Genomic DNA, 27,500 nt, shown 5'->3' with positions numbered 1-27,500 from the left:
TGATGATGATGATGATGATGATGATGATCATAATAATAATATTTCCTTGTAAATCATCTCTCTGTTATGCACTGTATTATGTTTTCTTTATAATATATATGATTTGTAAAACATTTGAGTGTTTTCCTCTTAGTGGGGACCTGTGCTTGTGGCTGGATGAGACTTTTAGGTGATCTCAAACTAAGTACTTTGATTGTGTGCTCTTGGAATCTACATCTGTTTCCTATTTGAACAAATTCCCCTTTGTCTTACCTTTTCTTGGATGCTTTAATTGTAATTCTATAACTTTTTAATATCCCATTTTCTTCCTTTTCACTGGCGCTGATATGACCTTAATGTGTTGCAAGCGCCGTAAAACCCTTAAAAACAAACAAAGACATAGAGATACTCATCAATTTCTGAAATTGGATTCAAAATTTCGTAATTCTGACGAATTTTGCGTAGTCGCAGGCAGGTCTGAGTCGGCCATCAAAGCATTTCACCTGTGCATATTATTTGATTGCTCTGACCACACTCATGCATCGTCATCACTGAGATGCTTTTGTTGTGCAGTCAGGAATCTTTCCTAACGGAGCCCAGGCACCCTGTACTCACGGCTGAACCGCCAGGCATTTTGCTAACCTTTGCCATCACAACACGATCCATTTAATTTAGCCTCTGGCACTGATAGTTGGGGAGCGTTTATCACTCTGTCCCATCGCCTATCTGATTTTTCTAACCCTTCTCCTCCTGTCGTAATCGCACGTATATTCATACATCCAGTGTTTGTACGAGTCTGTATGTGTGCATATTTCTTCATAATCTTCTTCTTCTTCTTCTTCTTCTTCTTCTTCTTCTTCTTCTTCTTCTTCTTCTTCTTCTTCTTCTTCTTCTTCTTCTTCTTCTTCTTCTTCTTCTTCTTCTTCTTCTTCTTCTTCTTCTTCTTCTTCTCTTCTCCTTCTCCTTCTCCTTCTTCTTCTTCTTCTTCTTCTTCTTCTTCTTCTTCTTCTTTCTTCTTCTTCTTCTTCTTCTTCTTCTTCTTCTTCTTCTTCTTCTTCTTCGCTTTGCTTCTGCTTCTGCTTCTCTTCTCTTCTCTTCTTCTTCTTCTTCTTCTTCTTCTTCTTCTTCTTCTTCTTCTTCTTCTTCTTCTTCTTCTCTTCTTCTTCTTCTTCTTCTTTCTTCTTCTTCTTCTTCTTCTTCTTCTTCTTCTTCTTCTTCTTCTTCTTCTTCTTCTTCTTCTTCTTCTTCTTCTTTTTCTTTTTCTTTTTCTTTTTCTTTTTCTTTTTCTTTTTCTTTTTCTTTTTCTTTTTCTTCTTCTTCTTCTTCTTCTTCTTCTTCTTCTTCTTCTTCTTCTTCTTCTTCTTCTTCTTCTTCTTCTTCTTCTTCTTCTTCTTCTTCTTCTTCTTCTTCTCCTCCTCCTCCTCCTCCTTCTTCTTCTTCTATCTATCGCATGGAACCATCAAGTGATACTGCGGCGACTTCTATAGTACTGTTTGGTCCACTAGATCTCATTGTGATAGATCAGGTCTATGGAGTGGCGTCGCGACCGTGTCTTATCTTACAAAATAGTAAAGAGACTTTGAGCTTCATAATGCACCAGATGGGTGACATGCGGGTATATCTCGGGTAAGGCAGTACATACCACACACACACACACACACACACACACACACACACGTCAATCACCATATTTAATTCAGGCGTTGATGAATTCCTATTTATAGACATTGACGAAAATGTCTAGTAGTGTGCTTGTACAAAATAAAAAAAAGTTTTCCAACAGACGACTTGCACTGAACGAAATGAAAATAAATTTACCTTTAAATTGCCAGACTATATTGTGGAGATTTTTTTATAAAAGGGTAAAGAGTTTTTTTGTTGTTGAGATTTTATATAGAGCAATAGCCATTAAACGTGCTCAAAGCGCTTTACAAATGGTCCCTGGCCAACAGCAATATTTAACATGTAGGACGAGCCCTGACGATATTACAAGTTTCTTTTGGAGAGAGAGAGACAACGCTGTTAAGGACCAGGTACTCATTTTACACCTTAGTACGATGAGAGAATGTGAGCGAGGCTCGAACCCAGGACCCTCCGATCCGAAAGCGAGTGTCATACCACAAGACCACATAGCCACACTGATATGAACACTTTTGTCTAAAACATTGTTTTACGGTACAGATATAAATTCTACTATCTTAAAGTACTATTCATGTAGTATATTTCTCTGAAAGATAATTAAAATGCAATCGTATGCCCCCCCCCCCCCCCCCCCCCCCCCAGTTTTGCCAACCCGTATGGTTTCTCATACTTTATTACGCTTTGAGGTCCATAATGTGATACGATAATACGGAAATGTTGATTAATATATGATAAATGCAAAAAGTCAACAGTTTGTAACAAAAAAAAAGAGGGAAATATGGTAATAGTGGAGCAGATGAAGGCCATTTAAATCCTTCCGTAACCGCCATTTTCAGAATTTTCCCCAAATCTTCACACCCACCCAACACAAAAATAGACAATAATTCTTACTCAAACAGAATAAAAAACAAGTACATTCTATACATAATAATATTGTATTGCAAAATGAACTCTACAACAACAGTGTCAGGTTTTTATAACTATAATAATAAGAAAAAAAAATCTTTAAATTTTTGCGATGAACGAAAGAAATCAGAATGAGAAAACTGTTGGCTGCATCGTAACAAATGTGAAGATTTTCCTATGGTTGGTAAGGGGAGGGTTAACTCTCCTTACCAGCCATATTCAGGATTTTCCCCAAAACTTCACACCCAACTAACACAAAAATTTATTTTTTATCACTCAAAACACAATAGCAGTAAAGTTCTTCCGATGCATAATTTCTTCTGCAAAACATGCTCTACAACACACTGTTCATTTTCTTTAAATTTTATGATGTACAAAAGAAATTTGAATAAGAAAAATGTTAGTTGTATCGTAACAAATGTGACAATTATTTTCCTATGGTTGGTAAGGAGAGTGTTAAATATCGTCTTCACCTAGATGAGAATCTGAGTTGTAACCAGACAGATGATTGTCAATGGAATTACAGGATTTTCCTACCGTCTTCCAGCTTGATAAGTATCCATAAATTCAACGAATGGTAAATTATGAAATTTTGTACGGTTGCACTACTAGATGTTCTGAAAATAGAATTTATTTTTTTTTGGGGGGGGGGGGGGGGGGGGGGGGGAAGATAAGAAAATGAGCGTTCGTAGATATTGGGAAAAATATGATACATCTCTTCGAATGGTCGTGGTTGGTTGTCAATAACTCTGGGGTCAGTTCACCTCGAACTATATCCTGGGTGAACCGGTTGGTTACATTAACACGTATTGTCATCATTATCATCATCATCATCATCATCTTCATCATCATTATTATCACCATCATCACCATCATCATCATCATCATCATCATCATCATCATCATCATCATCATCATCATCATCATCATTATCGTCTTCATCGCTAACATCATCATCATCATCATCATCATCATCGTCATCACCATCATCATATCATCATCGTCTTCATCGTCATCATCGTCGTCGTCGTGTCTCATCCGGAAGTCAATGAGTAGGTTGTCGTTGTCCTTGTATGAACGACCCAGTCCTTTTTGCCAGAATTTTTGTCCAGTAGCGAAAGATTAAAAAAAAAAAAAATAAATAAAGCGAAAAAAAAAGAAGTTATTTTTATTAATTAATTGATTGATTAATTAATTAAGTTAATTGATTCTTTTTTTGTGAGCATTGTTTTGGTATTGTAGTTATCGTGAAAATAAATCTCCCGGGACAGGTATATTATTAAAAACCATCAATCATCAATTGTTCCATCAAATTATGGTGAAAACTGTTCAATTTTCATTAGCATGACTCAGTGTGTAGAGAATAGGATTTAATAGTCTGATGTCACGTCCGCCGAGCAACGAGCAGCTTGGTTCTAAACAAAGAAAATTGGTACTTTTTAATTCTTCATGCTGGCTAGAACTTTTTCACATGTCATGTGATCAGAATGTATAAAAGTCAAAACATGATCAGATTTATTATGTTTTTCTCATTTGGATACACTTTTATGCACGTCGGAGAAGTATTTCATAAGGGCGTCCGATAGTTTAGAACCAGTTACTTTGTTACTATGCGTCATTATGAGGGAAGTGACGTCACGACTGTTGAAGCTTATTGATCATGTTTTCTTTTAAAGAAAATGACAGCCAATGTGTTCAAATAATAATTGGCGTGAAATTTAAATCCATAAATTTAAATGGCAACAGCGTAAAATTCCGAATAAGATAAAAGTGTTCAACTCTTTTTTTTTTTATCTTGAAAGTAGGCGGTCGTCATACAATTGTTAAAAATGCAATCTTTTATATTTCTGAAAAAGCAATAAATAAATTGCAGTGGACTTAAAAATGCAAACAACTAGATATTCGAGTGCGCGCAATTTGTCAAAAGTCCAACATTTTTTTAAACGTTGTTATTTCTTCTTTTTTGCACGTTACATGCGTGTATGTAATTTGTAAATTGCAAAGACCATGTATTTTGTCATTAAATGTTAACAAATTAGCTTTCCTACGAGAGCGTCTCTCTCTCTATCTCTCTCTCTCTCTCTCTCTCTCTCTCTCTCTCTCTCTCTCTCTCTCTCTCTCTGTGTGTGTGTGTGTGTGTGTGTCCGTAGCCATCACCTCATAGCCTGACACTGACCAACAAATGACGTCAAAAGACACAAATCGTGAGTTGTATTCAATAGTTCAACCAATGAAATAACTTGTTTCCATGAGCTCTAGTAACGACAACTCACTAAGCGGTGCAAAAACCAAATAATGATGTCAAACTGCCAGTCCTTTTGGATTTCAGTATCAGGCTAATATAACATAACGATGGCAACGGTGTCAGGCCATGACTTTACGAAGGCCACGGTTCGAGTGTCAGGCTATAGATAGTATGCGGTTGGCTAAGAAGCTCATAACATTGCCATCCGGAAGTATAACTGGCCAACACACAAAACTGTGTGTATCCATGAATGTTTATAGTCGGGTTAATACAGTTCAGTGAGCATTACTCATAAACGCGGATGGCAAAAAACAACAACAATGACATGAGAGACGTTATCTTCGAACTATCTATAGATAGAATGCGGTTGGCCAAGGAGTTCACAACATTGCCATCCGGAAGTATAACGGACCAACACACAAACTCTGTGTAACCATGAACTTTTATAGTCTGGTTAATACAGTTTAGTGAGAACAACTCACAAACGCGGATGGCAAAAACAATAACAAAGGCCTGAGTGACGTCATCTGCATACTATCTATAGATAGTTAACGTCACGCTTTAATGTAAAATCATCGCGGCGGAATGGGAGCGATCTATATTCATGTTTTCATTATGCTCTTTGCATATTTTTAAAACAATCTTTTGAATCAGCTGGGGATGGTGATAATAATAAAAATAATAATAATAATAATAATAATAATAATAATAATAATAATAATAATAATAATAATAATAATAATAATAATAATAATAATAATAATAATAATAATAATAATAATAATAATAATAAATAAAAATAATAATAATAATAATAATAATAATAATAATAAAAATATTAATAATAATAATAATAATAATATTAATAATAATAATAATAATAATAATAATGATAATGATAATGATAATGATAATAATAATAATAATAATAATAATAATAATAATAATGATGATGATGATGATGATGATGATGATGATGATGATGATAATAATAATAAAGGCCACACAATATTCAAAACATCTTTTTTTTCGATGTAGCCTCGATAAAGCCTCTTTATACAATAAAACAGGCAATGTATGAAGGGCCTGTAAGCAATATGCATATAAGAAAATAATTTAAAGAATGGTAATCAAATTGACATATAATATAAATTTAGATAAATATTTATATATATACATACATATATTTTTTTTTATTGGTGGGGTAAAAATATAATTTAAAATCAATGAGATGCTGTATAATATAACATGTGTGCAACGCCCTCCATATGCAATTTTCATTTAAGGGAGAAATACAAACAAACAATGTCGTTCGTTTTACTACGATATAATTGTTGGAGAAGGCAGATCTATATTATATTAATGTTATAATATGATATAATTTTCATTGAAAAGATTGGTTAATTATTATCAATGAGCGACGTTGAGCTGCCTGCCTGTGATAAAGATTTATTGCAACATTCCTTTGTGATAAACATCGGCGAAATGCAAAATGCAATCAATTAAAGCAAGATGGTACATATCTACAAACAAAAAAAAAAAAAAAAAAAAAAAAAAAACAAAAAAAAAAAAAAAAAAAAAAATAAACAACTCAAACCTGGGACTTCGAAGTCCCTGGTTTGAGAGTTATTTTTTTTTTCCAAGATGAGGGTCTTTTAAATCGATCGATATTTGAAGGACCAGTTTTCTGGCCAAATTTTAAAATATGTGCTTTTTTTTTTTCCAGAATACGGCAGCAAAGGCAGTACTTCCGCGATCAACTGACTAAACGCTTTCTGAAAAAAAAAGTCATTGTTGGTCAGAATTATTTTACCCCATGGCTTATATAACAAGCATTTGTACAGCGCAATATCACTATACGTGCTCAAAGCCCTTTAGAAGGCTTCCCTAACCAACAGCAACACTCACTGTATAGGACGAGACCTGGTGCTTGTTAGGTGCGATATGACATTTTTTCCCCGACAGAGACAATGCTGTTAACAAAACTGATATATAATAATTCCTTATGTATTAAAATGAGCTCCGACGCATCAAACATTCTTAAACCCGCCCGAGACTTCAAAGATAGACCCCGACTTTTTTTTTTTAGAAAAATTCTTTAAAATGTGACGACTGCTTTTGCATTTCCGGGTTTAATTTATGAAATTATTCATAGAGGAGTTAAGTTTTTTAAATTTTTAAATTTTCTGGCCGAACTGGGAAAATGCGTTTTGGCATTTTGTGTGGCTGAAGTGACATTGTTGCCATCGGGGTACCAGGACTCGTTACAGGCGTCTCGGTCATTAACTGACTGCTTTGATGTCGATTGTTGTTGCCTCACGAAAATAAATATATACATAAATAATATATGAATAAATAAATACTTACACAAACAAAAACAAACCATGAGTAATAAGGGATAGGGGTTGTATCACCGACCTGTCCCCCTTCAATATTGATGTTATGCGTTTTGGTAAAACACTCACAACATCCCCCAACACATAAAAACTACGTTTATAGTTTTATTGATAGATGTTAGTGAGAACTAATCATTAAGATGGCTGGTAAAAAACAAAATAACAAAACAATTACAAAGAGCTGAGTGACGTCAATTTCGTTCCTTCTGTAGCATTGGAAAGAAAGAAAAACAAAAACAAAGCAACATACAAAAAAAAAAAAAAAAAAAAAAAAAAAAAAGAAAGAAAGAAAACAAAACGAAACAAGCAATTCAAAATGAAACGAATCGAAACAACCTAAACATCACGTGATTTTATCAGCGATGTTTTTGAGCTGCAGCTTTGTAGTAAGTAATTTATTTGTTAGATTTGTCATCTGTTTGTATCGACACTTGAGTTACTCGTTATGTGTGTGTGTGTGTGTGTGTGTGTGTGTGTGAAAGTGAGAGAGAGATAGAGAGAGATAGATAGATAGATAGATAGAGAGAGAGAGAGAGAGAGAGAGAGAGAGAGAGAGAGAGAGAGAGAGAGAGTTTAAAGGTCACAACTAGTTTTGTTTGTGATGGTACGATCCGATTCATCTGGCGGGTAGAAAGAACCACACACGTGACATTTTAGTATTTTACTTAAACGCACAACTTTTATCGTGAGGTGGAAAAGTTTTATAACTTTACAATAAAAAAAATGATAAAAAGTATAATCAAGGTTGTCAATTTTCCGTATATTTACGGAATTCAGTATGTTTAAAAACCACAGTATAGATAGAAGTTGACGTCACTCATGTCTTTATTGTTGGTTTTTGCCATCCGCGTTTATGAGTAATTCTCACTAAATTATAGTAACCTGACTATAAACGATCATGATTATACAGAGTTTTGTGTGTTGGTCCTTTGTACTTCCGGATGGCAATGTTGTGAGCTTCTAAGCCAGGCGCATACTATCTATTTTTTCAATCACCTTCTTAATCCTCTCCTTTCCAACTATTACGATACAACCAACATTTTTCTTATTCACATTTTTTTTGTACATCATAAAATTTAAAGAAAATGAATAGTGTGATGGTGAGCATGTTTTGCTAAAGAAATTATGTATTGCAAGAACTTCAGCACTGTCTGAGTGATACAAAAAAATCTATTTTTGTGTTCGTTGGGTGTGAAGTTTTGGGGAAAATCTTGAAAATAACTGGTAAGGAGAGAGTTAACGGGGGGAAAAAGTAAGTATATTATAATGTCTTTGCGATGGAGTTCGGCACTCAGAAATGGGTCTGTCACTGTGTTTGTGTTACGTAAAAGTTCAGTAAAATTGTTCACTCCTTCCTGAACTTGCAACCAACACCTAAATAAAATAGATGAAGTCGTTTTGTCAAAAGATAGAAGAAGAAGAAGAAGAAGAAGAAGAAGAAGAAGAAGAAGGAGAAGGAGAAGAAGAAGAAGAAGAAGAAGAGGAGCCGGCATTGTTTGTAAAACAAACATCATCTTCCCGGGCTGTCATCGGGAGACAGGGCTCATTAGACGAGATCAGACATCCGTCCCTTTCCCAAGACACCAGCCGTAAATCATCGTAACTCGATCACACACCGTTCTCGACACTCAGACAGGCTTTAATACATTTTGACACATTCAAAATATTTTAAAAAAAACAAAAAAAAACAAAAAAAACAACAAAAAAAAAAAACAAAACAAAAAAAAAAAACAAAAAAAAAAAAAAAAAACAAAAAAAAAAAAAAAAAAAAAAAAAACAAACAAAAAAAAAAAAAAAACACAAAAAACCCCCCCAAAAAAACAAACAAAAACAAACAAAAATAAATAAATAAAAAAAAAAAACAAGAAAAAAACAAACAACAAAACAATATATGACCCACCTTTTCATGAACCGGTGTTAGACATGACGGGGTGAATAGTAAGTAGGCTATCCCGAAAAGGGAATTTATAAATGAATTGAAATAGGATTCAACAGTCGTGATGTCACTTCCCTCGTAATGACGCATAGTAACTTAGTAACTGTTTCTAAACTATCGGAACAACGGCGGACGCCCTTATGAAATATTATTCTCCGACTAGAATAAAAGTGTATACAGAGAAGAAAAACATTATAAATCTGATTATGTTTTGACTTTTATACATTCTGATAACATGACATGTGAAAAAGTTCTAACCAGCATGAAGAATAAAATTAAAAGTACCGGTTTTCTTTGTTTAGAACCAAGCTGCTGGTTTCAGGGCGGAAGTGACATCAGACTATTGAATCCTATTATAATGAAAAATACGAAGTTCCGAGTATTATGCAATGTAAAAAATAGTATTTATTCTCCCCTATAGATGCTGGGCGCTTGGCTAAGAAACTTGCGCAACATTGCCATCTGAAAATATATGTAGAATGAAGTTGACGTCACACGGGCCTTTATTATTGTTTTATTTTTATTTTTTTTGCCATCCGCGTTTATGAGTCATTCTCACTAAACTGTATTGACCAGACTATATAAGCGTTTAAGTTTACGCATCGTTTTGTGTGTTGGTCCGTTATACTTCCGGTTGGCTATGTTGTGAGCTTCTTATCTGACATCCTTATGGGTCTAATTTTTAACAATGTTGTAATGGAATATATTTGCGTCATTTGCTTTTCTCTTTGTTTTTTTTTTTTTTTTTTTCTTTTTTTGTTTGTTTTTGTTTTGTTTTGAGATAACCATCACAACAATGAGCCCATGAGGAATTAGGTTATCAGACCTGCAAATATGTGCATGCACGTCGTCCGGTAAGCTTCCACGAAATCTGGCTACTCAAGAAGAAGTTAATTGTGAGATCTGCTAAGTGTCAGAATGAATAGAGTTCACTGATTGCTATCAACATGCCGCTCCATTCATTAGTGTGAAGGCGTTCTGATTTAATCTTGGTTTGCTTGTGTTCTCCACACCCCCCCCCCCCCTTCCTTGCTTTCTTCTGATTTTGCACAGGAAGAGGAAGTCTGAGATTTGACCTAGTTTTTTAAAAGTTTTTTTCATTGGGGGGGGGGGGGGGGGGTTGTTGAATGTTACTCACGTTGCCATTCATGTGTGGATCTCATAAAGCGTTAAACTCTGGGTGGGGTCTGTTGACCTCCCATCATGGTGGGGGGCAGGGGGCCACGTCACGTCACGTCTGTGTCTTCTTCTATAGGTAGTTCGAAGTTGACGTCACTCAGGTCCTTGTTATTGTTTTTTGCCATCCGCGTTTGTGAGTAATTCTCACTTAACTATATTGAACTGACTATAAACGTTCATTGTTACACACAGTTTTGTGTGTCGATCCGTTATACTTCCGGATGGCAATGTTATGAGCTTCTTAGCCAAGCGCATACTATCTATTCCCCCTATATTATTATGAATTTGTATTCTGAGTTGCTCTCTTGTCTTAGTTATGGAATGGGATTATTCGGTTTCGTCCTGACCTTGGCCGGAGTCCTTGGCTGGGAGGAAAACAGCCAAATCTATAGTAGTAGTTTTCTGGGAAAAGGTTTTTTTTTTCTCTTTGCAGTTCATCTCTGTGCTGTGTACTGATATATATATATATATATATATATATATATATATATATATATATATATATATATATATATATATATATATATATATAGAGAGAGAGAGAGAGAGCTAATATAAAATATATATTATTGTTGGTCGAGACAAATGTTTCTATGCTGTCCATGTCCTCAGGCGTCATGACTTGTCCTATATATTAAATTAATTGTTGCTGTTGGCAAGGGATCCCTTGTAAATGGCGGAGAGGGACGGAATGAGAGATAGCTACGATAGAGGGAGAGGGGCGGAATGAGAGATAGCTACGATAGAGGGAGAGGGACGGAATGAGAGATAGCTACGATAGAGGGAGAGGGACGGAATGAGAGATAGCTACGATAGAGGGAGAGGGACGGAATGAGAGATAGCTACGATAGAGGGAGAGGGACGGAATGAGAGATAGCTACGATAGAGGGAGAGGGACGGAATGAGAGATAGCTACGATAGAGGGAGAGGGACGGAATGAGAGATAGCTACGATAGAGGGAGAGGGACGGAATGAGAGATAGCTACGATAGAGGGAGAGGGACGGAATGAGAGATAGCTACGATAGAGGGAGAGGGACGGAATGAGAGATAGCTACGATAGAGGGAGAGGGACGGAATGAGAGATAGCTACGATAGAGGGAGAGGGACGGAATGAGAGATAGCTACGATAGAGGGAGAGGGGCGGAATGAGAGATAGCTACGATAGAGGGAGAGAAAGAAGAGAAGAGAAGAGAGAGAGAGAGAGAGAGAGAGAGAGAGAGAGAGAGAGAGGGATAGATAGATAGATAGACATAGATATAAGACATAGACATTGATAGATAGAGAGGGATAGAGTGAGAGATTGATAAGAGATAGAAAGAGAGAGAGAGAGAGAGAGAGAGAGAGAGAGAGAGAGAGAGAGAGAGAGAGAGAGAGAGAGAGAGAGAGAAGATGTGTAAATTTAAAAAAACAACTAGAGTAAGTTTTTTGTTTGTTTTTTTTTTGTTTTTAGGTGTTTAACGGCGCTTTCGACACTATTTAGGTCATTTAAGCGCCCTACTAGAGTAAGTAAACTGAGGTGAAACCAATCGTGTTTAATGGATATTAGATAGGGGGTTTGTTTGATGGTGACAATTAAATGTTACCATTTTCTTACATAAACTTAAGATCAAACAAACGCCTTTATTGAGGGGAGTGAGTTTGTTGTTTCGATTAAAAAATAAAAGACAACCCCTCCCCCTCCCCCCCCCCCCCCCCCACCCAAAAAAAAAAAAAAAAAAAAAAAAAAAACAGAAAAAAAAAATCCCAGAATAACCAAAAAAAAAAAAAAAACAAATTCCGAAACCCAACAATAACAAAAAAAAAACAAAAACAACAACAAAAAAACAAAGCAAAAAACATTTAAAAAGACAAAAACAAAACAAACCGCAACAAAAGTAAAACAAAGTAAAAAAAAAAAAATAAGGTAAGAAAGATCAACCAAAAAAAAAAAAATAAAAGGATTAAAAAAAAAGCAAAAGCAAAAGCAAAAACAAAAGAAAAACAAAAAAGAAACTCCTCCCTCCAAATTAAAAAAAATCCGACTAAAATGCAAACAAACAAAAACAAAAAGGAAAACATAAAAATAAAAAAGATATAAACAAAAATCTTTTAAAAAATCAACTGAACAACAATTCAAATTGCGTTATCAGTCCTGTAAAATAGCGCACGTCGATTCCGACGTAATAATACTAAGAATAAACCCGTTTGAAGCGATGGATCGAAGCATGCCATGCGCGCAAATCTCGCCCAATTATAAGTACTCAACTCTAACCGATACTATCAACCCTAGATTATTGTTCGAATTCCCGTTAACCTATATTGTATTATAATAATTATTTTGTTGATAGAAATCATACTACTTATCTTTAAGGTAATATCCTATTATTTCTTTAATTTTTAACAAAATAAAAATTTCGAATCAAATGGATTTATGCGCATGCTATTCGACTATCTTAAATATTTATCTCCTCTTTGATGTAGTGTTCGTATAACTGCCGTAGAATATGGAAATTAGTTGTTATCTCATTTTTCGGGTCATTAGACCGGGATTTACACCGTGCTGAAGGCAAACACGCTATAAATAGATAAACAATTATAATAATATTATTTCTTAATCATCACGGGAATCTCAAGTAGAAACGACCTGCAGAAACCGACGATAAATTCGTAGAATTACGAATAATTTTTGAATCGAGCTTCCGCGTGTTTTATTCTTCTTCATCTTCTTCTTCGTTCCCGTCACGTCACATGGTCAGTCCGGTCTGGTGAATGAAGCCCACAGTGGTCCTGAGGTCGTCCTCACTGCCGTACAGCTTCTTTGACTATGGGGTTGGGTCAGGCCAGAAGTTCCTTCTCAACTGGTTGTACCCTGGACATTCCATTGGGACATGATGTCCATTTTCATTTTCAAGTCCGCAGTCACATTGTCCAGAGGCACCTGCTCTGGACATCCTCCACATATGTTCCTTTAACTGGTTGTGTCCAGTTCTCAGTCTGAAGATGATGACCTGTTCCTTTCTGTCGAGCACCTTGATTGTGTGTTTTATTCAATTAATCTTGCTTGAAAAGGAAAGTTTAGTTCGTTGGAACCTGTATTATTATTATTCAGGACTTTGGAGTATTTGTAGGTCATGGTGAGGAAAAATTACTGAATTTGTAAAGCAGTGAAGCTATTTATAGTGACTCCTTATAATTACATTTTTTTCTAATAGAGACAACGATGTTAACGGCTATGTACTAATTTCACACCTTAGTACGGTGAGAGAAAATGAGTAAAGAGCCTTTTCCAAGGACTCAACTATGCCCCGAGCGTCTTGTAAATCATCTCTCTGTTGTGCACTGCATTATGTTTTGTTTACATATTATATATGATTTGTAAAACATCTGAGTGTAACCCTCTTAGTGAGGACCTGTGCTTGTGTCTGGATGAAACTAAGTACTTTGATAGTGTGCTCTTGGAATCTTCATCTGTTTCCTATTTGAACCAAATCCCCTTTGACTTCCGTTTTATTCGGTGCTTTAATTGTAATTCTACAACTTTTTACTATCCTATTTTCTTCCTTTTTACTGACGCTGATATGACCTAAATACGTTGCAAGCGCCTTAAAACCCTAAAAAACAAACGAACAACTATAATTGTCCCTTTCACGCTATAGAGACCGGGATAAACTACGTATGTCTCCGTTGGCTTTATGGCTCCTCAGAACTAGGCTCCACATAAACAAACTATGAAGTTTTTCGTGTCATTGACGTATCTCTCCTACCCGGACTGTCTCTCTAACTCGGGGCTTATTCGTTATTTATATTACAATGGCGGCATGACGTTGTGTGTTTGTATTCATTGTGTTGTTTGTGGTAATATGCGAGCCTTGTTCCGTATCGCAGATCAAAGTACTCACTTTTACGGATGAACGATATTCATGTTGCCGTTTTATTCAGCCAGCGTGTCTTATTATTATATCAGTTAACTGCAATACCCTGGAAAACCACGTTTTTAAAAATTTGGCCAGAAAACTCATCCTTGAAATATCGATCGATTTAAAATGACCCTCATCTTGGCGAAAACTCTCAAACCTGGGACTTTTAAGGAAAATCTCGGGAGGTCCCAGGTTAAAGAGTTTTTTTTTCCAAGGTGAGGGTCATATAAATCGATTGATATTTGAAGGACGAGTTTTATGGCCAGATTTTTAAATAATACTTACTTATTGTCTTTCTTGACAGTGCGACAGCTAGCTGGCTAAAGACAATTGAAGGCTGGTTTTTCAAAACTCGTTTAGTCGATTTTTGCACTTTTTGTGAGAATTTCCATCCATGAGATTAAAATTAGATTTAAATTTTATTACAAGCATCGTTTAGCGAATTTGAAGTTTAAATATGATAAAATAATAGACCGAATGAGAGATTATGCCATGTCAAATAATCCTCAATATCTCAAAATGGAGTTAGGGTGTTTTGGAAAACCACTCTTCAATTGCTCCAGGTACCCGGAGTCGGGAGTCGAGTCGGGACTTATTTTGATGGATAAAAAACCCGGTGACTGGGTATCGATTGAACTGTGGATTATTGTGATAACAACTGTTGTTTGAAGAGAAAGTTTGATCAGAGTGACATGCAACGGTCGCATAATGACAGGGATAAGAATAAAATAAATAAGAACATCGATAATGCTTGTGATGATGGAATGATCATTCTCCTCTAAATAACATGAGGTATAAAACGATGATGATGATGATGATTGATGACGACGCATTTGATATTGACCGACAACGAAAACAAATCTTAGGTTATAGTTTATAGCAGCTGTGAAGTTAGTTTCCAAAATCTAAAATTCAAAAGAGAATTATTAAGAAAGACAATCTCTTTCAAAACCAGGGATTTCAATAGACATAATATAGCTTTAATATATAGCGCAATATTCACTAAACGTGCTCAAAGCGCTTTGCAAGGGGTCCCTGACCAACAGCAACACGTAACATATACAACGAGACACGACAACTTTAAGGCGATAATATTACATTATTTTTTTTTTTTTTTTGGACAGAGACAATCCTTGGAAAATACTCTTTACTCGCATTCTCTCACCGTACTCGGGTGTAAAATGAGTACCTGGCCGTTAACAACGTTGTCTCTTGTAAAACAAAATGTAGTATCGCCTAACAGGTCTTCTCGTTCTAAGTGTGGTCGGGACCCCTTGTAAAGCACGATCAGTGGATATTGCGCTATATTGGGGAAAGGGGAAGCGTGGCTTAGCGGTACGGTCTTTGCTTCGTACCCGAAAGGTACCGAGTTCGATCATCCGCCGCTACGCTGTGTGGCCTTGAGCAAGTCACCTCGTCCTAGCTCAATTTGCGGCGCTGCACTGCGGCTGACGCCTGGGTTATTGGCTATTCCAGTCTTCCCCTTGGAATAGATAGACCCTAGAGACGAATTTCCCCTATGAGATTAATAAAGGGAATTTTATTATTTATTTAATTGTTGTTTGTATGTTTGTTAACTGCTGTTTTTTTTTTGTTTTTTGTTTTTTTCATCATGCACCGCACTCGCAACAGATAAACTAAACTACTAGCCATAATTTCATCTTTTTAAATTTAATTTTTTTTTTAATCTCTCCAGTGAGCATCGATCTCGACGACATCCTGGCCGTCCAGACCCAATCACGTGACCAGAACAATGCCAACAGCGTGGTCGTCCACTATGCGCGAGCCAAGAAGGGGAAGAAGGCGTTGAGCTGGGAGAGGCTGGTCCTGGGAGGCAGCCCGGAGCTCTGTAAGGATTTGGACGTCGTCTTCTCCGATCAGTTGTCAGGTAGGTTGGGATTTTAAAGTTTAATTGAGCTTTTATAATTATAGCTCAACATCCACTAAACGTGCTCGATCAACGCGCTTTACAAAGGATCTCTGACCAACAGCAACACATAACATGTTGAACGAGACATGACGCCTGTTAGGGGATATTACAATATTTTTTTTTTCCGACAGAGACAACGCTGTTTACGGCCAGGTACTCATTTTACACATGAGTGCGGTGAGAAAATGTGAGTAAAGAGCCTTTTCCGATGACTCAACTTTGCGCCGAGCGAGCGAGGCCCGAACCCAGGAGCTTCCGGTCCTAAAGCGAGTGTCTTACCACAAGACCACATAGCACTATTTATTCTACCCTTCTCACTAAAAAAAAAGTAACGCGTAATCACTTTACGAAGGCTACGATTTAACTCGGGTGTGATTGTGTGCTTTGCCGTTTTAGATAGAGACGGCTATAGATAGTATGCAGATGACGTCACTCGGGCCTTTGTTATTGTTTTTGCCATCCGCGTTTGTGAGTTGTTCTCACTAAACTGTATTAACCAGACTATAAAAGTTCATGGTTACACAGAGTTTGTGTGTTGGTCCGTTATACTTCCGGATGGCAATGTTGTGAACTCCTTGGCCAAGCGCATTCTATCTATAACAAGATATTATTGTTAGAAAATTTATTGTGCGCCCTGACATCTCAAAAGTGTCGCAAGCGCAGCTGTGAAACACGTTTAAAACAAATAATGAAAACATTTAATCACTGGTCGACAAATAACGCCAACAACAACAACAACAATAATAATAATAACAACAACAACAACAACAACAACAACAACAACAACGACAATACCACCATCAGAAATAGTAGCAACAACGACGACGGCAACAACAACAACAACAACAACAACAACAACAACAACGACGACAATACCACCATTAGAAAAAGTAGCAACAACGACGACGGCAACAACAACAACAACAACAACAACAACAACAACGACAACACCACCATCAGAAATAGCAACAACAATGACAACAACGACGACCGCAACAACAACAACAACAACAACAACAACAACAACAACAACAACAACAACAACACCAACAACAGCGACAATACCACCACCAGAAATAGCAGCAACAATGACAACAACGACGACGGCAACATCCACAACCACAACAACAGTGGCAAGCGACAACAATACTATCACGCCACAATCGCCTTTGTCACCCTATCAAAACGAACACGTGTTGATAGAAAGCCAGAAATGTAATAATATATTTATAAACATCGGAAAGAGAAAGGTTTTGGAACAAAACGTTATTAATCATCGCACTGCATTCATATTAATTGACAATGTAAAAAACCCCCCATTCGTTAACATTGTCTCTATGATGCCTCCAGGCGTTATTCATGCTCACTAACCACATTAATGGTAAAAGGTTTGTTTTTGACATCATATTATTATGCTACACACTGCGTACTTCCAAGAACAACAAAAAACAAAAAACAAAAACAAAAGCAAAAAAAAAAAAACAAACAAACAAAAAAACAAAAAAAATAAAAATAAAATAAAAACAACAACAACAAAAAAAAAAAAAATAACAAAAAACCCCAAACAAATAAACAAATGAAATAAATTAAAATACTTGTATTTAAAATTTTGGCTAGAAAACTCGATCTTCAAATTATAACGATCAATTGAAATTATGACCTTCACATTAAATTTTTTTTTCAAATTAAATAAAAATAGAACTCTTAAACCCGAGACTCTGCCAAGTCCCAGGTTTGAGAGTTTTGGCCAAGATTTGGGTCATTTAATTTAATTTAATCGATCGATGAGTTTAAGGACGAGTTTTCTGGCCAAAATTTTAAATATACGTGTTTCTTCAGAGTAGATACGGTAGAATCGTGTACTATATTATTATAATGATTATGCCGTTAACGAAACGGCTTATATCTAATAACCCTCTCCTTACCACCCACAGGAAAATCGTCACATTCGTTACGATGCAAAAGACAATTTCTCATTCTGATTTCTCTTGTACATCACAAAATGTAAAGAAATGCTTTGATTGCAGCTATAAATTATACTAAACATTGTGTTGTTGAGCTCATTTTGCTGAACAACAATCTGTATAGAATGCAATTATATTTTTTTGTTTGATTAGGAAAAGTCTATTTTTGTGTCGGGTGGGTGTGAATTTTCGGGGGGAAATTCTAAAAATGGCTGACAAGGAGAGAGATAAAAAGACGTGTCAGATCGGGATGGCATAGACTAGTGTTGTGTAACCCGCACAGTTTGTTTCTCTATCTGTCACCCTTATTAATATTATATTATATTCCTGTTCAGTCAGTGCTTTGAGCACGTCCAGTGTAGATATTGCTCTCTCTATACAACGGCTCAAATTTTATTTTCTTTTTTTTTTGTGTGTGTGTTTAGTGAAAGAACAAAAAAACAAAAACAAAAAAAAAAAAAAAAAAAGAAAAAAAACCCACAAAAAAACCAACAAAACAACAAGTAATTAAAATACAAAACAAAAAATAAATAAATGAAAATCAAACACTTAGAAACAAAACAAAACCAAAAACACACAAAAAATAAAAAATTAAATAGAGACAAAAACAAACCGAAAACAGAACACAACAAGTTTTGTCCCCGGGGCTCAGTCCTGTGCGCCCAGCAGTGATTGAGTAGCTGGATCTGTTATATATGACGGAAAGTACTTTGCGATCAACTAGCGTCCTATCCAATGGGTAGCAAGTGTTTGCTATTGTCCGTCGTGATAAACTCCGGCTTCACGAGCCTAATTGCTCTGAAGGACGACATCTATTTCAGTTGAAATAAATGGCTTTATTGAGAAGAATGCGTTTTGATTCTTGGTCTTCAGAAACCTCAATTTTCCTAATTTTCTATCAAATGTATTTAATATCTTTCAACATTGGAAGGGGGGTTGGGAGGGGGGCTGGTCTTAGTCCCCCCCCCCCCCAACTAGCCTTACTCAATCACTCCATTCTACGATATTATTATCTTTTCACTCCCGCGTGTTTTGCCTCCCATATCTAAAGGGTTTCTTGACATTTTTCCCTCTGTAAAGTGTCTCCCCGCTCAATTTGCCAGTTCGAACTTTCAGCGTTTTAGTGACGGGCATAGCCTTCAATCTGACACAGAACTGTTTATTTTATAAAGCCCACCAAAGCTCAGGAAATTGAAGAACCAGCTTCCGACTCATAGACATGACACCCATTCCCAACAACAACGTACTTGTTAATTTGTACACGCAATACGACAAGTTAGAAAAGAGATTTTTTGAAGCAATGATTCCAAGACATCGCGAGCGTTTTTGATCCGCCCGTCAATTTATTTTGTAATCTTAACATTAAAACGTCAGAATGTCAGATGGACAGAGTGCAAACATCTAAATCTACATATTCTTTTTTTTTTTTTTTTTTTTGAGCCCGGGTTGAATGCGTGGCAGCTCTACTCAACTGTCCCCCGAATCTTAATGGCTTGGGATGACATGTAAAGCACGTGTGTATCTTTTGACCCCGTGCCCCGCGCTCGTTGGCTCCTTTAATCCACAAAGCAATGTCTCTCATATGTCTCCATTTGGCCATCTCGGGGCCATCAATTATGCATGGCAGTCCATTGAGATTCATCCGGGGGGCCGTCTACTCCACGCGTGCTTTTGGTGACCGGAAAGTTGGGCATAAAGCATCTCTAATTGCTTCGTTGTCGGCGTGAGCGGAGATGGGAAGAAATCGTGCACGGGTGCATCGCGGTGCAGAGAGGGTTAATAATTCCCCCGGATCGAGATTTAGATTACAAAGAATAACGGATGACCACGAGATGATACGAGAGGAAATTCGAGAATGCGAATAATGTGTCAATGTCTTGATGAAGAAAGAAAGAGGCCTGTTGATTGGATTCTATTATATCTACGTCATCAACGCAGACAGACCTGCCAACTTGAAAATCTAAAAAAAAATATCGTAATTTTTAGGAGTTTAAATTGTCGTCGCTATAGTTAAATTTCAAAATCAACAAATTGCCCTCTCAAATATTTAACAACACCTCGCAATCACTAAGATTATGTAATCTGGCATCGACTTTCGTTTTCAATCAATTTTATCGACTTTGAGATAGATAGATGCTCATGAAGTTCTGAAATATGAGCCATAATTTCGTATTTCTACGAATTTTTCGTAATAGTAGGCAGGCCTGTTATTGTATAATGACGTGTCACTTTGTAAATGAAATCACGAAATGATAATGTCGTGTACTACATCTCTCTTGTAGGCACAGCAGACAATTTAATACTTCGATTTCTAGGCGTAGGTAACTAGACAATCTACGGTTTTTACAGACAAATGCCCAATTTCATACGCTTTTGTGAGTTAGTGTAACTTTGGAAAAGGCCATCACAAGGCCTCATGTTGTGTGTGTGTGTGTGTGTGTGTGTGTGTGTGTGTGTGTATAGATAAATTATCCTCATCTCATTTAGTTATTTCCTCCTACAACGTTGTTTCATCCATCCGTTGGTATTTTGATGGATTTTTCTTCCCTTCAACCATATATATATATAAGGGACAAAATCAACTATAACAATCACGACACCAACGATAACATCAACGCGAGCACCAATACTATATATTATAGGAATAATTGAAGGCAGTTGTGGCACTAATTGTTTTCTTTCTTCCTTGATAAATTAAGACTAAATAAGCCATATGGGGCAATATTCATTGTCACCGGCTACGAGACCCATATATCTCCATCGCTTTATTTTTCACGATGTATTCATTTCTCGTGTGTGTGTGTGTGTGTGTGTGTGTGTGTGTGTGTGTGTATTTGTGTGTGTTTGTGACCAGCCAATTTAAAAGAAATACACTCGGCCCACACACACACACACACACACACACACACACACACACACACATACACGCATTAATAAAACCCACACAAAACCTCACAAAGAGTATTTTGAAAGCATCTGGTGAGTGCTCGCACTTCTCGACCCCCCTTCTTCATCGTGTCTCCTCGGCATCTTTTATTAACGAGATGCCCTTTCGGACAGGACACGCCCCTCGGTGGTCGGACGAAGGTTTAGTTGACTAACTCACGACAGCCCGGGCACTCACCCTGACAATTAATGAAAGAGCTTTGAGACATCAGCATTGTCCTCCTCTTCGGGGATCTCTTCTGGCTTTTGGATAAACTCTGTGGCGACGGGCCATATTCTGAAAAAAAAAATCTTTAAAAAAGCACGTTTAAAACTTTTTTTTTTATCCAGAAAACTCATTCTTCAAATTATATTATTGATCGATTAGAATGTCCCTCGTCTTGTCAAAAACTACCAAACCCGAGACTTCCTTGAAGTCTCAACTTGAAGATTTTTTTTTGGGAGAGGCGGGGGGGGGGGGGGGGGGGGGCAAGATGAGGGTCCTTGTAATTGATCCGATATTTGAAGGACCAGTTTTCTGGCCAAAATTTAAAATAAGTTGTTTTTTTTTTTTTTTTACAGAGTATGGCAGTTTGGACGAAGATTTGGTCAGGTGGATGAATGGGGTGGGTGGAAAAAAATATTTTAAGGACTTTTTTGTTTTGTTTGTTTGTTGGTAATTCGGTTTATTATTTTATTTCTTTCATTTCTCTATGCGTGAGCTGTCACACTTTATTAATACCTGAATTCGTAGCCCCCGCCTTGATGATTTTATAGATGCTATGCTTTTTGGTAAAATACTCACAACATTCGTCACCCGCACAAAAAGAACTGTGTGTAACGTTGAACGTTAAAAAGTCTGATTGATATAATTTAGTGACAAGTAATCACCGAAATGACTGACTGAAAACAATAACAGAGAGCTGTGTGATGTCAGTTAGTTTCGTTCCTTCTATAATTGGCTTGTCTTGAATCATTAATGGTAGAACGTCTGACCGGTAATCAGAAGGTCTGAGGTTCGATCCCCAGTCGAGGTCGACTGAAATTTTTTTGGATAGTTTTTTTTTTCCTCTCGTATTTTTCTTTCTTGCTTTGTCTGGTACATTTCATATTCACTTGTTCAGATCTTTATCTTACACCGGTGCCTGCTCCTTAACTTCTTAAAAGAATAAAATCTGGTGCGCGGTGTGGATAGCGTCGATTGTAGAGCGTGTTTATCGTGGTAAGACAAAGGTGCCGATGGCAAAAGAAAACAAAAGAATACGATTCAGTAGTCTGATGTCACGCGCCCGGCAACGGCGGCCATCTTGGTTCTAAACAAAGAAAATCATTACTTTTTATTCTTCATGCTGGCTAGAACTTTTCATTCCCTTTTCGTATGCCTTGTGATCAGAATGTGTAAAAGTCGATACATGATCAAATTTATGGGGTTTTTTTCCTCTGGAAACGCTTTTATGCTCGCCGGAGAAATATTTCATACGGCGTCCGCCATTGTTCCGACAGTTTAGAGCCAGTGTTACTAAGTTACCATGCGTCATTAGGAAGGAAGTGACGTTATGACTACTGAATCCTATTTGCGACGACCGGAATGGGAGCGATCTATAGATAGTATGCAGATGACGTCACTCAGGCCTTTGTTATTGTTTTTGCCATCCGCGTTTGTGAGTTGTTCTCACTAAACTGTATTAACCAGACTATAAAAGTTCATGGTTACACAGAGTTTGTGTGTTGGCCCGTCATACTTCCGGATGGCAATGTTGTGAACTCCTTGGCCAAGCGCATTCTATCTATAGATAGTTCGAAGATGACGTCACTAAAGCCTTTGTTGTTATATTTTGCCACCCGCGTTTGTGAGTTATTCTCACTGAACTGTATTAACCAGACTATAAAAGTTCATGGTTACACAGAGTTTGTGTGTAGGTCCGTTATACTTCCGGATGGCAATGTTATGAGCTTCTTAGCCAGGCGCATACTATCTTTATTCATGTTTTCGTCCAACCAGGTCAACAATCACATGATTTATTGCTGTCCAACTATTGGATATTTCTTAACAAATGTAAAAACGTTGCTTTGTTTATAAAAATTATAAACATACCTATGTGTCAAGCTGAGTCAATAACCAATCGTGATGTTAGATATTTTAAAAGCTGTGAACACTTTTCACTTAGTGGGTCACTTTGAGCACATTTTGCAATGTGACCAATGACCTCGAGCACATGGAAAGTTAATATAGAATATGCCCATTGAACCGTAGCCATCGTTAACTTATAGATAGTTCGAAGATGACGTCACTCAGGCCTTTGTTATTGTTTTTTGCCATCCGTGTTTATGAGTAATGCTCACTGAACTGTATTAACCTGACTATAAACGTTTATGGATACACACAGTTTTGTGTGTTGGTCCGTTATACTTCCGGATGGCAATGTTATGATCTTCTTAGCCAAGCGCATACTATCTATAGCCTAACACTGACCAAACAACAACGTCAAATGACAAGCCTTTGACCGCAAAAGAACACAAATCGTGATTTGTATTCGCTAATTCAACCAATGGAATCACTTGTTTCCTTGAACTCTACTAACGACAACTCACTAGACGCTACACAAACCTTGAAAATGACGTCAAACTGTAAGTCCTATAGGGTTCTAGTGTGAGCTATAAGTTAACGATGGCTACGGTTCTAGTCGTAGCCATTGTTAACTTATAGATAGTATGCGCTTGGCTAAGAAGCTCACAACATTGCCATCCGGAAATATAACAGACAAACACACAAAACTATGAGTAACCTTGAACGTGTATAGTCTGGTTAATACAGTTTAGTGAGAAATACTCATAAACGCAGATGGCAAAGAGCAATAACAAAGACCTGAGTGACGTCAACTTCATACTATCTATAGCCCGACACTAGAAACCTCCAGGACTTCCGGTTTGACGTCATTTTTAAGGTTTGTGCAGCGTCTGAACTAGTGAATACAACTCACGATTTGTCTTCTTTTGCGGTCAAAGACTTGTCTTTTGACGTCATTTTTTGGGGGGCAGTGGCTACGGTTCTAGTGTCAGGCTTTGTTAACGATGGCTACGGTTCTAGTGTCAGGCTATGTTTAACGATGGCTACGGTTGAACCCAGGATTCGAACTGTCACGGCACCTCCGCCTCCCTCGGTCGTTCGGAAAATTAACGCTTTCCACAAGGCGCAAAAAATGTTTTTATTCTCTATCGTCTTCTAACACTTGTCTACTCACTTCATTTCTTGTAATTATCAACACAATAAGTGTCTGCCTGCTTCACTCCTTTTTTTCTCTGAAAATAATCGTAAGGTCTTCTCGACGATTCAGCAGCAGGCAGAGAGAGAGAGAGAGAGAGAGAGAGAGGAGTGGAAAGTGGAAACTCAAAATGAAATGAAAGCCCGGAATAACCCGTTCTCAAAGTGACACCTCTCCGACAGGCAAAGACCTTAGTCGAGGAATGTACAATGGATCTCTCGATTTGACAACTCAAATAACCCGCTATTGCTGTCAAAATAACGCGATGTGTTTATTGTCCCAAAACAAAAAAGTATGAAACGTCTAATCTAATCGTTCTTTTGTTGTTTTCTTTTGTATTGGGAGAGGGTGTGTGTGTGTGTGTGTGTGTGTGTGTGTGTGTGTGTGTGTGTGTGTGTAGGACTTGGAATTCCCCAAGAAAACAAATGGCTTCTATATTATATATGATATACCCTTATGTCAATCGTTGCAATACTGTTCTAATGGTTAACCAATTAACTGCCGTACACTGGAAGAAAATGTATTAAAAAAAAACATTTGGCCAGAAAATTCGTCCTTTAAATATCCATCGATTTAAATTACCCTCTTCTTGTCAAAAACGCCCAAACCTGGAATTTTAAGGATAACCTCGCGAGGTCCGAGGTTTGGTCGTTTTTACCAAGATGGGGTTAATTTAAATCGATCGATATTTGAAGGACGGATTTTCCGGCCAAATTTTAAAATTAAGTACATATTTTTTTTCTCCAAATTACGGCAGCAGTTACCTGGTTAATGATATTGACTTCTATATTCGCACGTTTAAACAGCGTCTAACCATTTGATTCATAGAGCTTTTTGTACTAAGTCAAATATGATAAGTCTTCCAAGTGGGGGTAAACACAGAATCTCGTTGGAATGTTATGATTCACATTTAACCATTGTTCGGAGAGACCCGAGTCTAACCATTTGATTCACGGATTTTTGTAATAAGTTACATCTCTCGAATCCGAACACCTCCATTCCCAGCATTTTGTCCGGATTAAAGGGACATCCGGATTGTGGCATCAGTCCTTAAAGTGTACAATAGAGAAAAAAAAATATCCATGCCTGGCAACTGGTCCGGATAATGGAGGAGAAATCCGGATTGTGGAGTTATTCCGGATTAGAGAAGACTATAGATAGAACGAAGATGACGTCACTCAAGCCTTTGTTATTGTATTTTGCCATCCGCGTTTGTGAGTGATTCTCACTAAACTGTATTATACAGACTATAAAAGTTCATTCATGTTTACACATAGTTTTGTGTGTTGGTCAATTATACTTCCGGATGGCAATGTTGTCAACTTCTCGGCCAAGCGCATACTATCTATACTGTAAGTCAAATATCATAATAAGTCTTCCAAGTGGGGGTAAACACAGAATCTCGTTGGAATGTTATGATTCACATTTTACCATTGTTCGGAGAGACCCGAGTCCTAAGTAAGTGTACTTTGGGTAAACAATGCAAAATTGCGCAATGCCTTCAGCTCCCCCTTGTGTGTAAGCAGAGCTGCCAAGCGGGTGGTTGGATGGGAGCATCACCCTTGAATCATATACCTATGATGTTCGCATGGGTGTACGATCCGATAGTGATGTCGTTTCTTCTTTTCTTTACTAGCCTATCCTGCTTCTTTGGTTTGTGATTGTATTTTTGACAGGGGATATTTTTTTCTGTAAATATTCTGTCTGTTTGTTCTTGGTTATTTATAATTTAGCTTATGATATCTTTAGGTTTATGATTTTGATTTACATTTGTACTATTTTTGTTAGATTGCTTGTTTTTTGTTTCAGCGGTCTCTCATATAACCTCAATTGTGTTGGAAGAGACCTAAAGCAACAAACAAACAAACAAAAAGAGCTGCCAACTTGAAATTTCAAAAATTCATAGTTTCCAAAGGGAGAAAAAAAAATATAAAGTCACTTTAAATAGCTTTATAAATAAATAATTTGCCATCAGTAAGATCCAAACAAATGGTCCTAAGTATATGGCCTCTAAGCATTAAACTTTCCTTTTCCATAAGATTTTATTGAGTCAAAGAGGCGAATGCAGTTTTCTAGTTGGTGTCGATAATTCGTATTTCTACGAATTTTTCGTAGTACTTAGCAGGCCTGGTTTAACCAATATAACTTCCGTACTTTGGAACGACATGTACTTTTAAAAATTGGCTAGAAAACACGTCATTCAATGAAATATCGATCGATTTGAATAACCCTCATCTTGGTAAAAACTCTCAAACCTGGGACTTGATGGAGAACCTCGCGAGGTCATAATATATTTTTTAGGTTTATACGAGTTTTTGCCAAATTAATATGAGGGTCATTTAATCGATCGATATAAAATTTGAAGGACGAGTTATCTGACCAAATTTTTTTTTCTGAAAAAAGTGTCTTCCCAGTGTACGGCAATGAACTCGTAAAATGAATGAACCCTATAAAACTGATGAAATTATAATAGACTTATCTTCCGATCAAATCTTGGTTGTCTTTGGGGGGTAAGCTGGTGCGGTTCAATTTTATGGGGTCAATAAATAGGAAAAAAACAATAATAACAACAACGTTCGTCAGTCAGTCGCCATTCACCAGTTGGTGCTATGCGTTTAGGGAAAATACTCACAACATCCGCCAGGCAAATTACACATACTATCACTAACACAGACCACGTCATTCCGCGTGTAACTTTTTATTGTTTTTCGTCTGATTGGTATAGATAGTATGCAGATGACGTCACTCAGGCCTTTGTTATTGTTTTTGCCATCCGCTTTGTGAGTTGTTCTCACTAAACTGTATTAACCAGACTATAAAAGTTCATGGTTACACAGAGTTTGTGTGTTGGTCAGTCATACTTCCGGATGGCAATGTTGTGAACTCCTTGGCCAAGCGCATTCTATCTATAATATTATTGTCTTTTAGTGAGAACGAATTACTATCAGACTGTCTTATAAAAATAAAAACAAGATTGAGTACAAAAGAGCGTCTGCAATTTACCAGTAGATTTTTGACCAATCAAAACATGGAATGTGTGATACACGTTCACACGTGTTCGAACAAACATAGTTTGTTGTTTATAAACAATAACTTGAATGAAATCGAACTCTCTCTGACCATTATTATTGTTTTTATACCGCCAAATGGGTGACTAATTATCACACGATGTTCTCAATCAGGTGGGAGGGGGGGGGGGGGGGGATTTGCTGGTGCAATTTTATGGGGTCAAACTAGGA

The 27,500-nt window shown here is 37.0% G+C and overlaps 1 protein-coding gene across 5 annotated transcripts in view; it reads left to right on the top strand.

The window, feature by feature from the left end:
• Positions 1 to 27,500, top strand: part of LOC144962700 (ceramide kinase-like protein) — a 171,672-nt gene that overhangs the window by 43,724 nt on the left and 100,448 nt on the right. For all 5 annotated transcript variants that reach the window (XM_078895867.1, XM_078895864.1, XM_078895869.1 and 2 more), the window contains one exon: positions 15,876 to 16,067. In XM_078895867.1, the coding sequence (XP_078751993.1) occupies positions 15,876 to 16,067 (192 nt within the window). The remainder of the gene's footprint in view (positions 1 to 15,875; positions 16,068 to 27,500) is intronic.

Source organism: Berghia stephanieae, chromosome 1 (assembly GCF_034508935.2).
Source record: "Berghia stephanieae isolate SIO BIC M18660-M18661 chromosome 1, UCSD_Bste_1.3, whole genome shotgun sequence".
Lineage (NCBI taxonomy): Eukaryota > Metazoa > Mollusca > Gastropoda > Nudibranchia > Aeolidiidae > Berghia > Berghia stephanieae.
This window is presented reverse-complemented; position numbering and strand designations above follow the sequence as displayed.